This window comes from Oenanthe melanoleuca, chromosome 8 (assembly GCF_029582105.1).
Source record: "Oenanthe melanoleuca isolate GR-GAL-2019-014 chromosome 8, OMel1.0, whole genome shotgun sequence".
Classification (NCBI taxonomy): domain Eukaryota; kingdom Metazoa; phylum Chordata; class Aves; order Passeriformes; family Muscicapidae; genus Oenanthe; species Oenanthe melanoleuca.
The window spans coordinates 21,543,681-21,557,454 of NC_079342.1; the positions used below are offsets into that span (position 1 = coordinate 21,543,681).

Consider the following 13,774-nt stretch of genomic DNA (forward strand, 5'->3'; position numbering starts at 1 on the left):
TGCTCCTGACTCACTGCTGATACTGAAACCAGCTGTGGGCCATTTAAGGCTTTCCCATTATTCCTTCACAGCAAACATAAGATTATGAGATACACAAAATATATATTAACAGGGAGATGTTTCAGTTGTCTCTGATGGTTTGATTCGTTATTTCAAATAAATTCTGCAGGATTTGGCAAAAAGTCTTAGGCTTCTCCATGTATGCAATATCAGGCAGGGTAGAATTCCCAACTCTTTTCTTCAGACTGCCGTGTAGCTACTTGCTGGCTTGTCCTGTGTTCTGCCCATCCTAGCTTGAAGGGCCTGGAATGCACTTGTATTCTTTAAAAAAAGCCAATCTGACTTGACCAGAACACAACAAAATACAATTATATATTGGGTAGGAAAGGGAAAAGTCTTTTTTCGCTAGGGGAAAAAAAAAAATAGTAAGTTAAAGAAAATTATTGAAATTGCATTTCTGCTGAATCCATTTTCTTTTATCAGGAAGCTGCTGAGCTGAAAAATCATTATTTGCACTGAGGTACTAAGTTACATCTGCACAGCTCAAAATCTGATGCAGATTTTTTTTTAATTTTATTGCTAAAACCTGCTCTTCTACAATTAGAAAAAAACACTATGCATTTATTGGTCAAATAATCCTTCTCTTCACTGTTCTAAACCTATGCAGTGATTCCAGATTGCTGGGTTCAAAGACCATCACCCTGTCAAAGAAAGGTCAATGTAGTTTCATGTATTTTTAAAGCATTAAAAAGATTTCTCCTTCACACACGCGTGGGATTCCTAACACAAGAAATGCACCTGACACAAACTCTCTGGCCACACCCAGTGAGTACATTTCTCTTTATTTTGCAGTTTCAGGGGTTTAGATACAACAACCACAGTCCCAGCACTGCACAAATCACACTCTCAGGACAAGATCACACACACCCAGAACACGGCACAGTGGAGATTCCCAAAAGCGACAGAGGGCTCAAGCCTTTAGCACAATGAGCTCAAACCACCCCAAAAGAGTTGCATTTTTGTCCAGAATTTTGTGCTTTTCTTCTTAGAGCTATTACACCTTGAGACACAACAGAAGGAAATTACAAAAGCACTCACTGGTGTCATGATCCAGCACGTTACAGGGCAGTGGGCAGGCACTCAACTCAAAGGTAAAGCCATAAAACTTGCCAGAATTTTCCCTTTAAGACAGCCAACTTCTCTCCATATCCACTTAGTTTGAAAATTTTGCCTGCCTTCAAAGCATGATGCCACAAAAAGTTCACAGAATACCAGGATGTCTTTACCATGTTTCATTTGCAGTTGTGTTTTATTACACACTCTTACTTCTCTTAAATTATATTTTGTGGTTGAATCTGAACCCAGAAAATCTAGCCTCCCCACACACCCATCTAGAACAAGATTTAAAAAATAAATCAACAACAAAATGCAGAAAGAAAATCTAATAATATTGGCACAAATACCTGCTACATTCACATTTTGGCTTCTGGTATTTTTATCTGAGACAGCGCTTTTCCGTTTCTTAGATGTTTTTGCCTCCAACTAAGCATTCAGCAGCTAATTCCTCTTTTCCTTCATCCTGCAACACATCTAGCAGCAAACATCTGACAAGAGAAGATCCAGACCTGGAGAGGTAAAACTACAGGATACAGGGGAAAGGCTGCAGGACAGTCAGATTCTGGGGAGAGAAGATTAGCAACACAACACAACAACATCCCCAGCACTCTGCAAGCTGTGCTGGAGAAGTTTGAAGGCAAGGGCAGCCCCTGGAAGGGCTCTTACTCCTTCACTCAGCACCAGCCAAAGCACAGGGAAGGAAATACAGGGATGGCTGCAAGGTCTCCTCCTCCTCCTCCTCCCCAGCCTGGCAGCTTTGATTCCTTCCTGTGTTCTTCCTCTGTTTAAAGACTTGACACAAAATCCAGCCCCTTTCCTCTTCACACTCTGGAGGACCTCACACTGTCAGACAGAAAGGCTCTGCTTTCTGCTCCATCCTACAGAACAACTGAGGTCCATGTCTGGAGGACAGTAATGATTCTCAAAATATCTGGGGATGTTTTTTGTTTGTTTGTTTTATGTTTTTAAAAAAGCATATTCTTGCTTTATAAGAGTTTTCCCTTTTCTTCTCTTAGACCTGATCCCTTCTAATTGGTTTTTGTGCTTCCTGCTGTCCTTGACAAAAAACACTCTTTCTGCAATAGAGGAATTTATAATTTAAAAATGCAACATTTTCTGTAGAAATAACATTTGCATCACTACACAATTATTATTCTTCAGTGTAACTCACATTCACACGAGGTGCACTGACAATATTTTTTCAGATTAATAAAGTATTGGATGAGGAAATACATAATATTAACACTCCAGCACATTAAACAAACATACCAGCTTCCTACAACAGACACTTCTGCCTCTGGACTACATGATAATGCACCAGCACAAATGAAAAGATAAAATTTAATCAGGGGAGAAGGACATTTCTCAGTGTGAAAGGTCACTAGCAGGAGCAGTTCTGCTGTGAAGGGGGGGGGTTGTCTGTGAGCCTCATGCTCCTTCCAGAAGTGCCCCTGGAATTGTCTGATTCTATGCTCTCTGACATCTTCTCACAAATTATATCCACAAGACGCTCAAACACCTGCCTCACGTTGATGTTTTCTTTGGCACTGGCTTCGAAATAGTCAAAACCTGGGAAAAAAAGTGAACAGAAATTATCAACAGAGATGGATGATTATGATGGTTTTTAAAACACCACTTTTTTCAGCATTTACCTTACGAAAACAAGACATCAGATAATCCTGAAAGACAGTTGATTCCCACAATCTCAGAATAGTGAGCAGAAATACTTTTAAAAGTTATCAAGTTTCATTAAGAGTGAAAAGGATGCATGGATCCTTCCCATTACCGTGGTAAGCACATCTGCAATAAGGGTAAAACCAGGGTAAAGGAGTCAATTCTGCTCCTTTCATCAGTGCAGGTCTCCTGGGCTGCAGCTGGTGACCAGCAAGGTGTGGGAAACTCTTGAAAGTTCCAACAGGGAACCTCCCTGGGCTCCTCACAGCCCTGCCAAGGGCCAGGCTCTACTAACCCCTGCTGCCTTCTGGCAAGAGCAGAGGCCACAATGAGACAGAAGATCGAGGTTGCTTTTCTTCTGCTGACCAAGTTCTGTACTCAAAAGCAAAATGTTCCTTGATAATTTAAACATTGGCACTTTCTAATTAAAAAAACTCCAGCAAGGCTGGAGTTACACCAAGGAGGGGATGGCACCAGCTCTTCCTGCTGCTTCCCAGGGCTAGGGGACAAGCAGCCTCTGACAGACAGCCCAGCAGCAGGAATGCCCTGAACTGTGAAGCATTTCCTTATCTCCCTCACCCCAGGGGCCTCGAGGGCCAGCCAGGCTGTTGCTTCTGTTCTGTCAACTTATTAAATTGCCAGCAGCAAGAGCTGAGGCACCACTGAGAGTTTATGTTGCAATAAGCTCTGTTCTGTTGTGCTTCATTCTGGGGATATTCCACATTGCATCAGTTTCCTTTGATTCTGCCACAAACAAAGAGAAAATTTATCTTAACTGATTAGTCTGCCACCACTGGCAGGCTGAGTCACCTCAATGTGTGGGATAAGTAGGTACCCACCCCAATTAGGACCCTTTTTAAGATTCATGGGACAAGGGGTGAAGTGGTGATGTTTGCCTTGTTAGTAAACAGGGAGGGCTGCCCTGTATCAGATAAGGGTTCTGTCTGTCCTACTTGCTGTTTTCATGATGAATAAAAATGTATATAAAAAGCATAGGAGAACTGCAGAGAACTACACTTAGATATCTGTTAGTCCAACACTGGCTTAGGTTCTGCTAAACCTATCTGTTTTGGTTCAGTTCACATTAAGGTTAATAATAATTTCTTAATCTGATTAGGGAATTATTTCAATTTTGTTAATGTCACTATGCAAACTTAGATAAATATGCTGAGGGATAACCTTTATGTGAATCATTATGATGAACATTAGTGCTTTAAGCAGTCAATAGCCTATTAGATTCCTCCCACCTAACTCACAAAATAATTTCATATAATACTGTACACATTAGCATAGTTACTATAAGGAAAGACTGATCAGATAAAATTTGACCTATTTTTCAGCTCTTTTAAAAAGAGTGTTTTGGAACTTGGGAGCTTCCAGAAGAGCAGAGCTGGGACAGCACTTCCCAGAGGCTGTTGGGCTGCTCTGCACTGGGGTGGTTTCTCCAGGGTGAGCTGGACAAGCACCAGGTTGGGGCAGCACTGGGGATTCTTCTGCAAAACAGTTTCCTGTTGATGGATCCAGTTGCTATGGTAACCTTGTGTGTGTGTTTTGAAGTGTCCCACACGTAAAGGATTCAGATTCTAGATGACAAGTTTGTATTGAAACAAGCAAATGAATTTTGGAAGGAGAGAAAAACATTGGAAGTCCAAATTGGAGTGGGAGTTCAAATAAAACTCTCATTTGTTGCTACATTGGTCTGGACAAAATTTCAGTTACTAGCAGTGTAATTATTCCTGTGAAATAGGTGGACACTCATGCATCTACAACCTTTCTGAGAGTCTGCAAGCTAGCAGCCAAGTTTATTCACATTGATATTTTCAAAAGCAAATTAAATCCTGATGGGTAAAAAAGAACTCATAACTGATTTTGCAAACTAACCATATCTTTGTTTGCTTTGCCAATCCTACATGTAAAGATTTACAATAATAATAATGGATCTAATTTGGTATTTGCTTGTTGTTTGTTTAGGATGGCAGTGCCTTAAGGCTCCAGCCATGGATGAGACCCCTTTGTGTGTGCCATATGTAAAATTTACCCTTACAAAGCCATACTTTAAACAACACCAATGTATGCAGTGTGTCCTGGAACTCCAGTACCCAAAATTTAACAGTTTATTATGCACCCTCCAATCACTGTTTAAGAACTGCAGGCAACACAGGATTTTATAAACTGAGGATGATGGTGATTCCTTTGGGTCTGGTAAAAATCTCTACTCTTACAAGCTAAACATTTATGCCCACTGTAAATGTCTCCACTGTTATGTGAATGAAATTTTAACAATTACAATGAATTCTCTAACAGAAGACAAGAGTATAGTTACATTTTAACACAGACCTCCGATTTCATATTAAAAATATCTTACATGCTATAATAGATAATGAAAAGTGATAAATAAATTAAAAAGTAGTATGAGTTTACTTTGCTCTTCATTATAAAATTTTCACTGCACTTTCAGCTTCATCTCAGAGGAACTGTTTTGCTTTTTCTATCCCACATCAATAACACATCATTTTCTTACCTGGATAGAGAAGCCTAGTACATTTTTAAAATATGTTTTAGTCAATTCTTCAGTTCTGATATATAACTTCTTTCTTTTTCATCATTTAGTTAAAAAAATGCTTCAACAAAAATCAATGTTTGCATTGATTTGCAATGAGTACATGGTACTTGGAGATCTGGCAACAGAATTATGCTTCTGAAAATTTTTTCTCTTTTCATTCTGCTGAGCTAATAAAAGCTTTTCTCTTCAGATAAACTTTATCTTCCTTCCACCTCTAGACATCACCTTTATAAAAACAGCAATACTAAAATTATTCTAGCAAGTATTCTTGGCCTACTGAGCATAAAACAAGTAAAATATGAACCTAGAATATATTACACTTCTTACTTGTGAGATCATTATTGAAGTATTAATGCTAGAAGGACTTATTACTGTACAAACTGAAAGGATACAGTATAAAAAAGCAGAGGAAAAAAGGCAGAAAGAAAAGCTTTCCATGTACCCAGCTGATCTGCCAGATGTTTCCCCTTCTCCACGGGAACAATCCTGTCATCCTCCATGTCACATTTGTTTCCAACCAGGATCACCTGTGCATTGTCCCAGGAGTAAGTCTTGATTTGTGTGGCCCTACAGCAGGTCAAAAGAGATTGTTACATTCCATCAGCTGTGCCAAAATACAATCCTGTATTAAATATGAAAACAAGTCCCATTAATGACACTATCAACATCCCCAGGCTGCGTTGTTCAAGGACAAATGACCGGGCTGACACACAGAGCAAGGATGCAGCCTGTGTAATTCACAGCACTGTTCTATTTTACCATTCCTTAACTTCGTGTGACAGTAGTTTCTTGTTGAGATTTTGCAAGTGTTTTAAAGATCACAAAATCCAGATAAAAAACTGAATCAAGTAATTTTTGAAGATTTTGAAGAATTTTTGTAAAGCTTATTCTTCTTCAGCTCTCATCTGTCAGAGGATCAACAATCAATTACAGCTTTTAAGGATATTGTCCCATAAAGAAAGCCATACAGTAGATGCACACTTCATGCTGGATTTACTGCTCCATATATAAGACAGAACAACAATAATTCTCTCCTTTTCTGCAGCACATTGTACTGTAGAGTTTTAGGAACACCATAAGAACAGATGGAAGAATCAAGTTGTCTTTGCTCGAACAGGAAAACTTAATGGAGACTGGAAATCACATAGAAACATGGAAACAACTGCAAAGGAGAAACAGAAATGTACTAAATTGGGAAGATATGAGATCAAAGCAAGGCTCTGTGAGCTAATACTTGAACTCAGCAGGACTAAAGAATACCTAAGGCAGGAAAGAGCAATGAAGACCAACACTATCTGCAGTGGCACAGGGGTGCAGTGCATGGGAGCTTGGGCAGGAGCACTCGGGTGAACTCAGAGCATCTCAAGCTTTCTGTGCTCATGTGCTGAAACTGAAGTAAGCTCACTGTGGATCCCAGGACTCTAACCTTACATTTAGCATTTTTAGAGTTTTTTCATGACAAAACAGAATATTTTTTGTATATCCTGAGGGGCCAGTCCTCTCCCACCATCCTTGGTGTCCCAGGTGCCCCAAAGCCAGCAGCACAACATTATTAGCTCAGTAGCATTCACTTTCATCCATCTTTCCAGACCCACACGACCTATTTTATCTTCACCAAGTCAGCTCTATCTTTGAAGGCTCCTTCCTCCCCAAGGCTAATTAGGCTGCACTGCCAGAAGCTGCACATTCCTCTCCTCCATCCTCCACCACTCCCTAACTCACCTTCCCACTCTTTGTCCCAGCTCACCACCACCCCAGGCAGGACACTACAGTTTCAGGCAAATCTGCCACTTCCCAGGAGAGCCAAGAGTCCACTCAAACTTTTACTTCTGTGTAAGTTTCCTTGAACTCCCTTAACAATAAAGCACTTGATTCCTTCTCTTTTGAATTAGCAGCAGCCTCCAGGTCTGATCTACTAATGACAATTTTTAATTAGTCTGAGTTGCTTACTTGCTTTTTTCCATGGAAAGCAGCCAGCTATGTTACTCCACAGATAACTGGGAAAAAAGGGTCTTTTCACTGTGCAACTTGCCTTGAAGAGGCTGCCTGCTCGGACTGCCCTGGAGAAGAGGAACCTCACCCAAGCTCAGACCCACAGTGCAACATAAAAAATAAACAAAGATTGTGTGCAATCAAACTTCTTACTCTCCCTAGTGTCCTCATGGAAAGGCACTCACTGCAATCCCAATTTTAGCTCCTCCAGTCTCACCCTTTGAAGTGTCTCCATGTACACATGCTCCTGTGAGAGCTAATATGAATCTGTGATGAGTTTTTGTGGGACTTGGGCTTCTCAAGGCTCATCAAAGAAAGGGATGACTGCAGAAATCAGCCAAAACTCCAGGAAGATGAAATCTGCCCAGTCTCCCTCCATAGGCAAGAGAGAGAAATACTCTCTTTAGGTTCCATTTAAAATAGCTGAAAGCATGTTTCTCATAGCTCAGCCTCTGGATTCATTTCAGCCCCTGGCATCATATGGGGACACACAACCAAATCATAACCATTTAAATTTAATTACTTAGAAAATGAAAAAGAAGAAAACAGCATGAAAGATCTCCCAGAGAAATTCATCCTTCTCCTTGTTTTGTACAAATTAGTGGAAAACAGAACATCAATCTTTATTCTTCTTAGGAATAAAAAACAACCAACCAAAAAAGTTATGAAGAACATATAAAAGAAACCCTGATGTCCATACAAAAAGAAAGGCAGAAAATTTCCAGATGCTTTTGTAAAGATAAATGAATAAACAGCAAGGCTTGTGTGATGGAGCTCTTCCAACAACTATCAGGGCAGCCTAATATGCACACTGGGAGAAACATATTTCTGTGACATAATAAAATGCTGCGCTTGTTTGTACTGAATTCCCCAAATTAACAATAAAGCACAAACTTTGTGCTTCATGCTTAGAAGAAAAATAGTCTCATGTTTACAGTAACATGAAGGTATCACCAATTCAGTTTGAGTTAAAGATAAATAATGCTGATTTGTGAACCCAGCTGTCACTTGTATCCAAGTTAAATTTTACCAATTTTTATTTCCTTTCTATGAAATTGTCTAGATTGTCCAAAGCAGGGTTTCCATAATATTTTCTATTTACTTTACAGTTTCAAATACTGAGTATATTTTAGATCCATTGCAGTTTCAAGCGAGGTATAAATAACTGATTTATCCACACACAAAACTATCAACCCAACATTAAATGACAGCCATCAAAGAAGACTACTAAAAATAATTCTAGAAACTGAGCTGAAAGCTATGAAAGCTAGTTTAACGCTTTCACTCACCCTACAGGAAAGATATTCAAAGGAAATAATTACTTATTTTCAAATATCAGTTAAAACCAATCTTTGTGTTTGCCTATTTACATTTTTTCTTGTAAAATAACCTGACTGAACTTTTGCCACACTGCAGTCAGGAAAATTACTCAGGCTTAATATTTCAAGGCTTCTTACACAATGTGTTTTACATTTTCCAGTGAACTCATGTTCCAGGTGTTCCCAAATGCATTTAAATTGTGTCTCTTTCTCAGTGGTTTTAAGATAATCATAATTAATTGGGGTGATTCACATGAATGAAGGGAAGACTGCTTTGCATTCATATTCTACTTGGAGAGTTTCTCTAAATACCTGATACACAGAGATGATCCTCTCACTTAGGAAAGAAAGTGCCTTTACTTGGTTTAGGAGAGGTCCGAGTGACACAAAGCAAACCAGGATCATCCCCCAACAAGAAGAGTGAAGGTAAAAGATCTTCCCCAAGGAAGAAATCTTTGGCAGACTGGGAGGAATATTCTCATTTCCCCTGTGGATAGGTCAGGCCCAATCAGGAGGCTGTTAAAACAGTCACATGCCAATGAACCAGAGATGGAGATAAGGGAGCTCAAGCTGAAGACACCTTAATTTTCTATGGAGAATACAGTTCCTGACTGAAGACCATATCCAGTGTAATAAGTTTTTTTAATCATAAATCCTACTTGCTATGCTATAAAATGGCAGACACCAATAGAGAAGCACCAGCACAAGCCAAAAGCTTTTTTCTCCATTTCTTGTGCCTTTGGAAGTTTAGGAAGCAGTTTTGCAGTCTAAAGACAAACCATCTCCCAGCTGCAATAGCCACTAGAGGACTCTGCTGGCCCAGAGATGCTGGCTTGGCTACAGCCCTCATTTCTGCATTGGACAAGCTTCAGGAAGGAAGGAAATGGTCCTTTTTATCCATCCCACTACCTCAATTGGGCTCAGAACCTTAAAGCTGGCTGGAAAGATTCCTGACAAACAGAGGAAAAACACCCTGATGGTTCACCTCTGTCCTTTGGCTCACAAGGTGCTCTTAGCAAAGATACTCCTGCAGCTCCTGTGGCACAGGAAAATGTGAAGTCAGACAGAGCTGACCTTTCCTAGTCTTATTCTCACACCAGTGCCTTTGATGGAACAGACCTTAGACTACTTCCAATATAAAGCTTCAGGTTAAACTTCACCTGTGCAACTTTCGAATAGTAGCAGCTCAGAGAGGAAGATTTGGTAATTTTTGGCTAACTTTAGACTGGTAAGTACTAGAGTAGAACCAACAGACAGACAGGTAGATGAACTGTGTGGTCATTGGATCTTGTTTCATCAGGGAAACAAGCTGGAAATATTTATAGTTTAGTGAAAGATACTGCCTCAGCTCACATATCTGTACTCCTATGGAAAACATGCCTGACAGACACTTGCAGAAAAAGCTTCATCTGAGCTTGGTGAGCAAAACTTGATGGATGAAACTGGTTTTGGCAAAACCTTTGGGTTTCTGTTTCTAGTTTGTTTTCTAAGAAAAGAATGTATTCCTCAACCAGCAGGTGCTGAAGGCTGCTCAGAATGGGGCTGCAGTTCATTTGGTGTTGTGGTACTGGGGTTGGGGGGTGGAAGTGGAGACTGCATCTTGCATGTGACCTGCATGACCAAGTGCTTTAGTGAACAGAGAGAACAAACGCTGGGCAGCTTAGGAGGAAAGACAAATCACTTCAAACAACAAACCACGTTGTCTCAACTTTTGAGTTACAGCCTGGCTTAGGGGATACAGAATAGGTGCTCAACAGAAAGCCAGGCTGAGCCAGGTGCTAGGAGCCAGTGCCACAGCCAGGATGTCACATGCTGGGTCACTGAGATCACTGCAAATCAATCTAATCAGGAGATCACATTAACCACTGCACTGCCCTTCTCTGCACTGTGACCATTCTTATCTGCAGTAAAGAGCAACCAGGAAACCAGCAGAAATGATTGTAAGACATTTGAGTGGAGTCACAAGGCACTACTGAGGAGAAATATAGCCTTTCCCCTAATTCCTGAGATGGAAATTGAACAACCACTGTTAATCTGTATTTTTAGCAGCATAGCCAGAAATCTCATGAACAAAAAAAAAAAAAAGCATTAAAGGATTAATTTCTTCACAATAAATTGAAATTTTTAAAAGTAACAAATATTATAGTATGCCACAATATTTGAATTACAACCTTTTCATTAAAGTGAATCTGTAGAACTTGTTCTAAGGAATGTTCATAAATCAGGAGGAAAGAACATGGTGATGGAGGGTGAGATGTCTCATGTTCTCAATAAACAATTGTGGGGAGAGAATTGGGCAAAACCCAAACAAACCCAAGAATAAACACAGTATTTCAGTATTTCCTACCAGTCCTGCACAGCATTGAAGGAGTCCTCACTGGTGATATCATACATGAGGACAAAGCCCATGGCTCCTCGGTAGTAGGCTGTAGTGATGGTCCTGTATCTTTCTTGCCCAGCTGTATCCTGCAACAGAAAGGAGCATTTAGGCTTTAAGACTTCAGTTCTCAGAAGCAAAAGCTGTAATTAGGTCCTACATCTAAAATAAGGCAACAACTTTTTGTTATTATACATTTCAAAATTCTCAGTTGCTCCCAACTGAAATGAACTCTACTTACATTTTAGCATTAATTAGGCTTTTGCATCAACCATGATTTGTTAAATGCATTTTGACACATGTACTATTAAAAAAATACCAAAGATGTCAACCCTTTAATTGCTCTTCTCTGCCTCAGCTGCAATGCAATAATAAAATGTTAGCAGAGTTCACTGAAAGCTGACACTTCAAAGGAGAGGCAAAATAGCCAGTCCAGGACTGTTCCAGGCAGAAAACATTTATGTGTTGCAATTCAGTGTCACGGTCAGGAAAATGTCCTTGAGGTAGATGCTGCGGGTGACTCCTTTTTTGCCTCGGGTTAGAGATAAAAATTAAAGATTTGATGTATCAACATTATTATAAAAAGTGAATTTAATGTGGAATATCCCAATCAGAGTCTGAGGTGCACATATCCTCTGTTGGTTCATCTTAATTCTGTTTACCTATAGAGTTCCTCCACCTGCAGTTGTCATTTCTGTGTTCAGCTGGGCAGCACAAAGGTGAAACTCTGGCATATGCAACAGAAGAATTGTGAAAGACTTGTGACAGCTAGAAAACATGTCAACTACCATCTGTTGGATGCCAGTAGCACTTTTCCTTTACATTTTACAAGCTTATTTTTAAACTGAGGAATATTTCTACACCAGAACAGCAATCCTGCAGCCCAATCCATTCCCTATGGACCTGCCTTCTGAAGCAAGAAGAGAAGTCATGTGCTGATTGTCTCTCTCACTCTAAAGATGTCTATCTTTTGAACACATTTCATCCTTCTTTTGGCAAATGGCAGCTCTGTGAAACAGCTGCAGGGAGCCAAAAGGCTTTGCCTTAAAGTGTGTGCTCAGTATGAGGTGTCAACTTATAGTTACTGTGATGGGTTAGTTCTAAAATGAACCATCCCTCAGTGCCCCAAAACCCACACTGAAGAAAGCATTGCTGCCACTGGTTTAAAATGTGATTAAAGTTCTAAAGAAAAAGACCCTAAAGGACTTAAAAAATGTGTTACTAGTTAGAAGAGTAAATTAAATCCACATAGAGCACTCTTGCAGGAGTAGAGATCAGACACAGCACAACACCACATCCCCAGGAGATGGTGGGGGGAAACTCAGCTTTAAAATCATCCTGCCCATCATTCCCACAGATGCAGCTTTATTTTTGCTGCATGCAAGAGACAGTGCTGGCCCTTGCAGAACACACAGCAGCCAGTCTGTGACTGCCTGTTGCTCTGCACCAGAACATCACAGAGCCTCTCTATAGGACAGTGCTTGTAAATAAGCTCCCTACAGCTAGCTTAAAAGGCTCTGCTATTGCACTAACTGAGACTATCCACAGCTGTAACATACTGTGAATTTCCCACTGGAGAGGCTGTGCAGCAGGAATCTTGCTGTTTCTCCACCAGTTCTCTGGGAAAATATGTGATTTTTTTTCCCCTTAAACTTGTGCATTTATTTCAAGACAGGGTAGTCCATTGGCTGATCATGATAAACCATTGCACACTGGCTGAGGAATTGCTCTGTTCCCTCCTGACAACAGGACAGAGATGGGAATATCGGACTGAGGTGGGCTCCACCCTGCAGCCTGAGTGAGCATTTCTTTTCTACCAGTGATAAATCCATCACGGAGCACTCTCACATCCACTGACACCACATCCCCCCATAGCTGCTCAACTGCTAAACCAGCCATGACAACTAGACTCTGACTGTATTTCCTCATGCAAGGAAGGTCTCAGCAGTAATAATATTGTTCTTGTATTCAGAGAGATGATAGTTGCATTTTTTTAGCCTGATTTCCTAAAGACATGAAGCTTAATAAAACATCAGTCTCCCCATAGGCACTCTTGATCAAATTTGGCTGAAGGAAAATGTGTTTGAATGTTTTTACATATGCCACAAAAAGTAGTTGGTAAGGTGAAGAGAGACCTTAAGCATACCTTAGCTGTGACAAAAGCTGAAGTGCAGTGATTATCTTTTCCAAATACCAAAGGATTCACATGAGAGAGGCTTTCTTTGCCTCTCATTAGGAGGAGAAGGCCCTAAATCAGTAACTTCAGGATTCTTCAACCAACAAAGCCAAACAAATCCATGGGAAGTCAGGCTTCTCCACTCCTGATGCTCACAGCTTTATTGTTCAATACCTGCATTCACAGGTTCATCTGCCTTCCAAATCTCATCTATTTTCTCCTCTGTGTTTAACCAGTGCTCACTCTGACTTAGGGCATGAGGCTGTGACTAGGCAATAAGTGACTGCAAGACACATTGTCAAGTTACATGCAGAATAATTTGGAAAGAAATTAAATTTGACAATGGCTCAGAGCAAGGACTCAGTTCTGGACATCCAGGCTGTCCTGGGAAGCAGCCTCAAGGGACACACAGGGTGACTTCCAAAATCTGTCCTGATACCACCTCAGTGCCTCAGCTCAGTGAGGAATTGGACTGAAAAAGCCAGGTTGTGCTATTGCCTGAAAGCTCTGGAATTTAGCAAATCTGATTTGCTGATTTCAGTATTCTGCCTGTGATC

At 40.4% G+C, this 13,774-nt stretch overlaps 1 protein-coding gene across 3 annotated transcripts in view; it reads right to left on the minus strand.

Moving 5' to 3' along the window:
• Window positions 1-805: 805 nt before the first annotated feature.
• The window catches only part of RAB3B (RAB3B, member RAS oncogene family), a 50,594-nt gene continuing 37,625 nt past the window's right edge, over window positions 806-13,774 (minus strand). For all 3 annotated transcript variants that reach the window (XM_056497545.1, XM_056497543.1, XM_056497544.1), the window contains 3 exons: window positions 11,012-11,130; window positions 5,796-5,920; window positions 806-2,685 (listed from right to left, as the gene is read on the minus strand). In XM_056497545.1, the coding sequence (XP_056353520.1) occupies window positions 2,498-2,685; window positions 5,796-5,920; window positions 11,012-11,130 (432 nt within the window). In that variant the 3' untranslated portion in view covers window positions 806-2,497. The remainder of the gene's footprint in view (window positions 2,686-5,795; window positions 5,921-11,011; window positions 11,131-13,774) is intronic.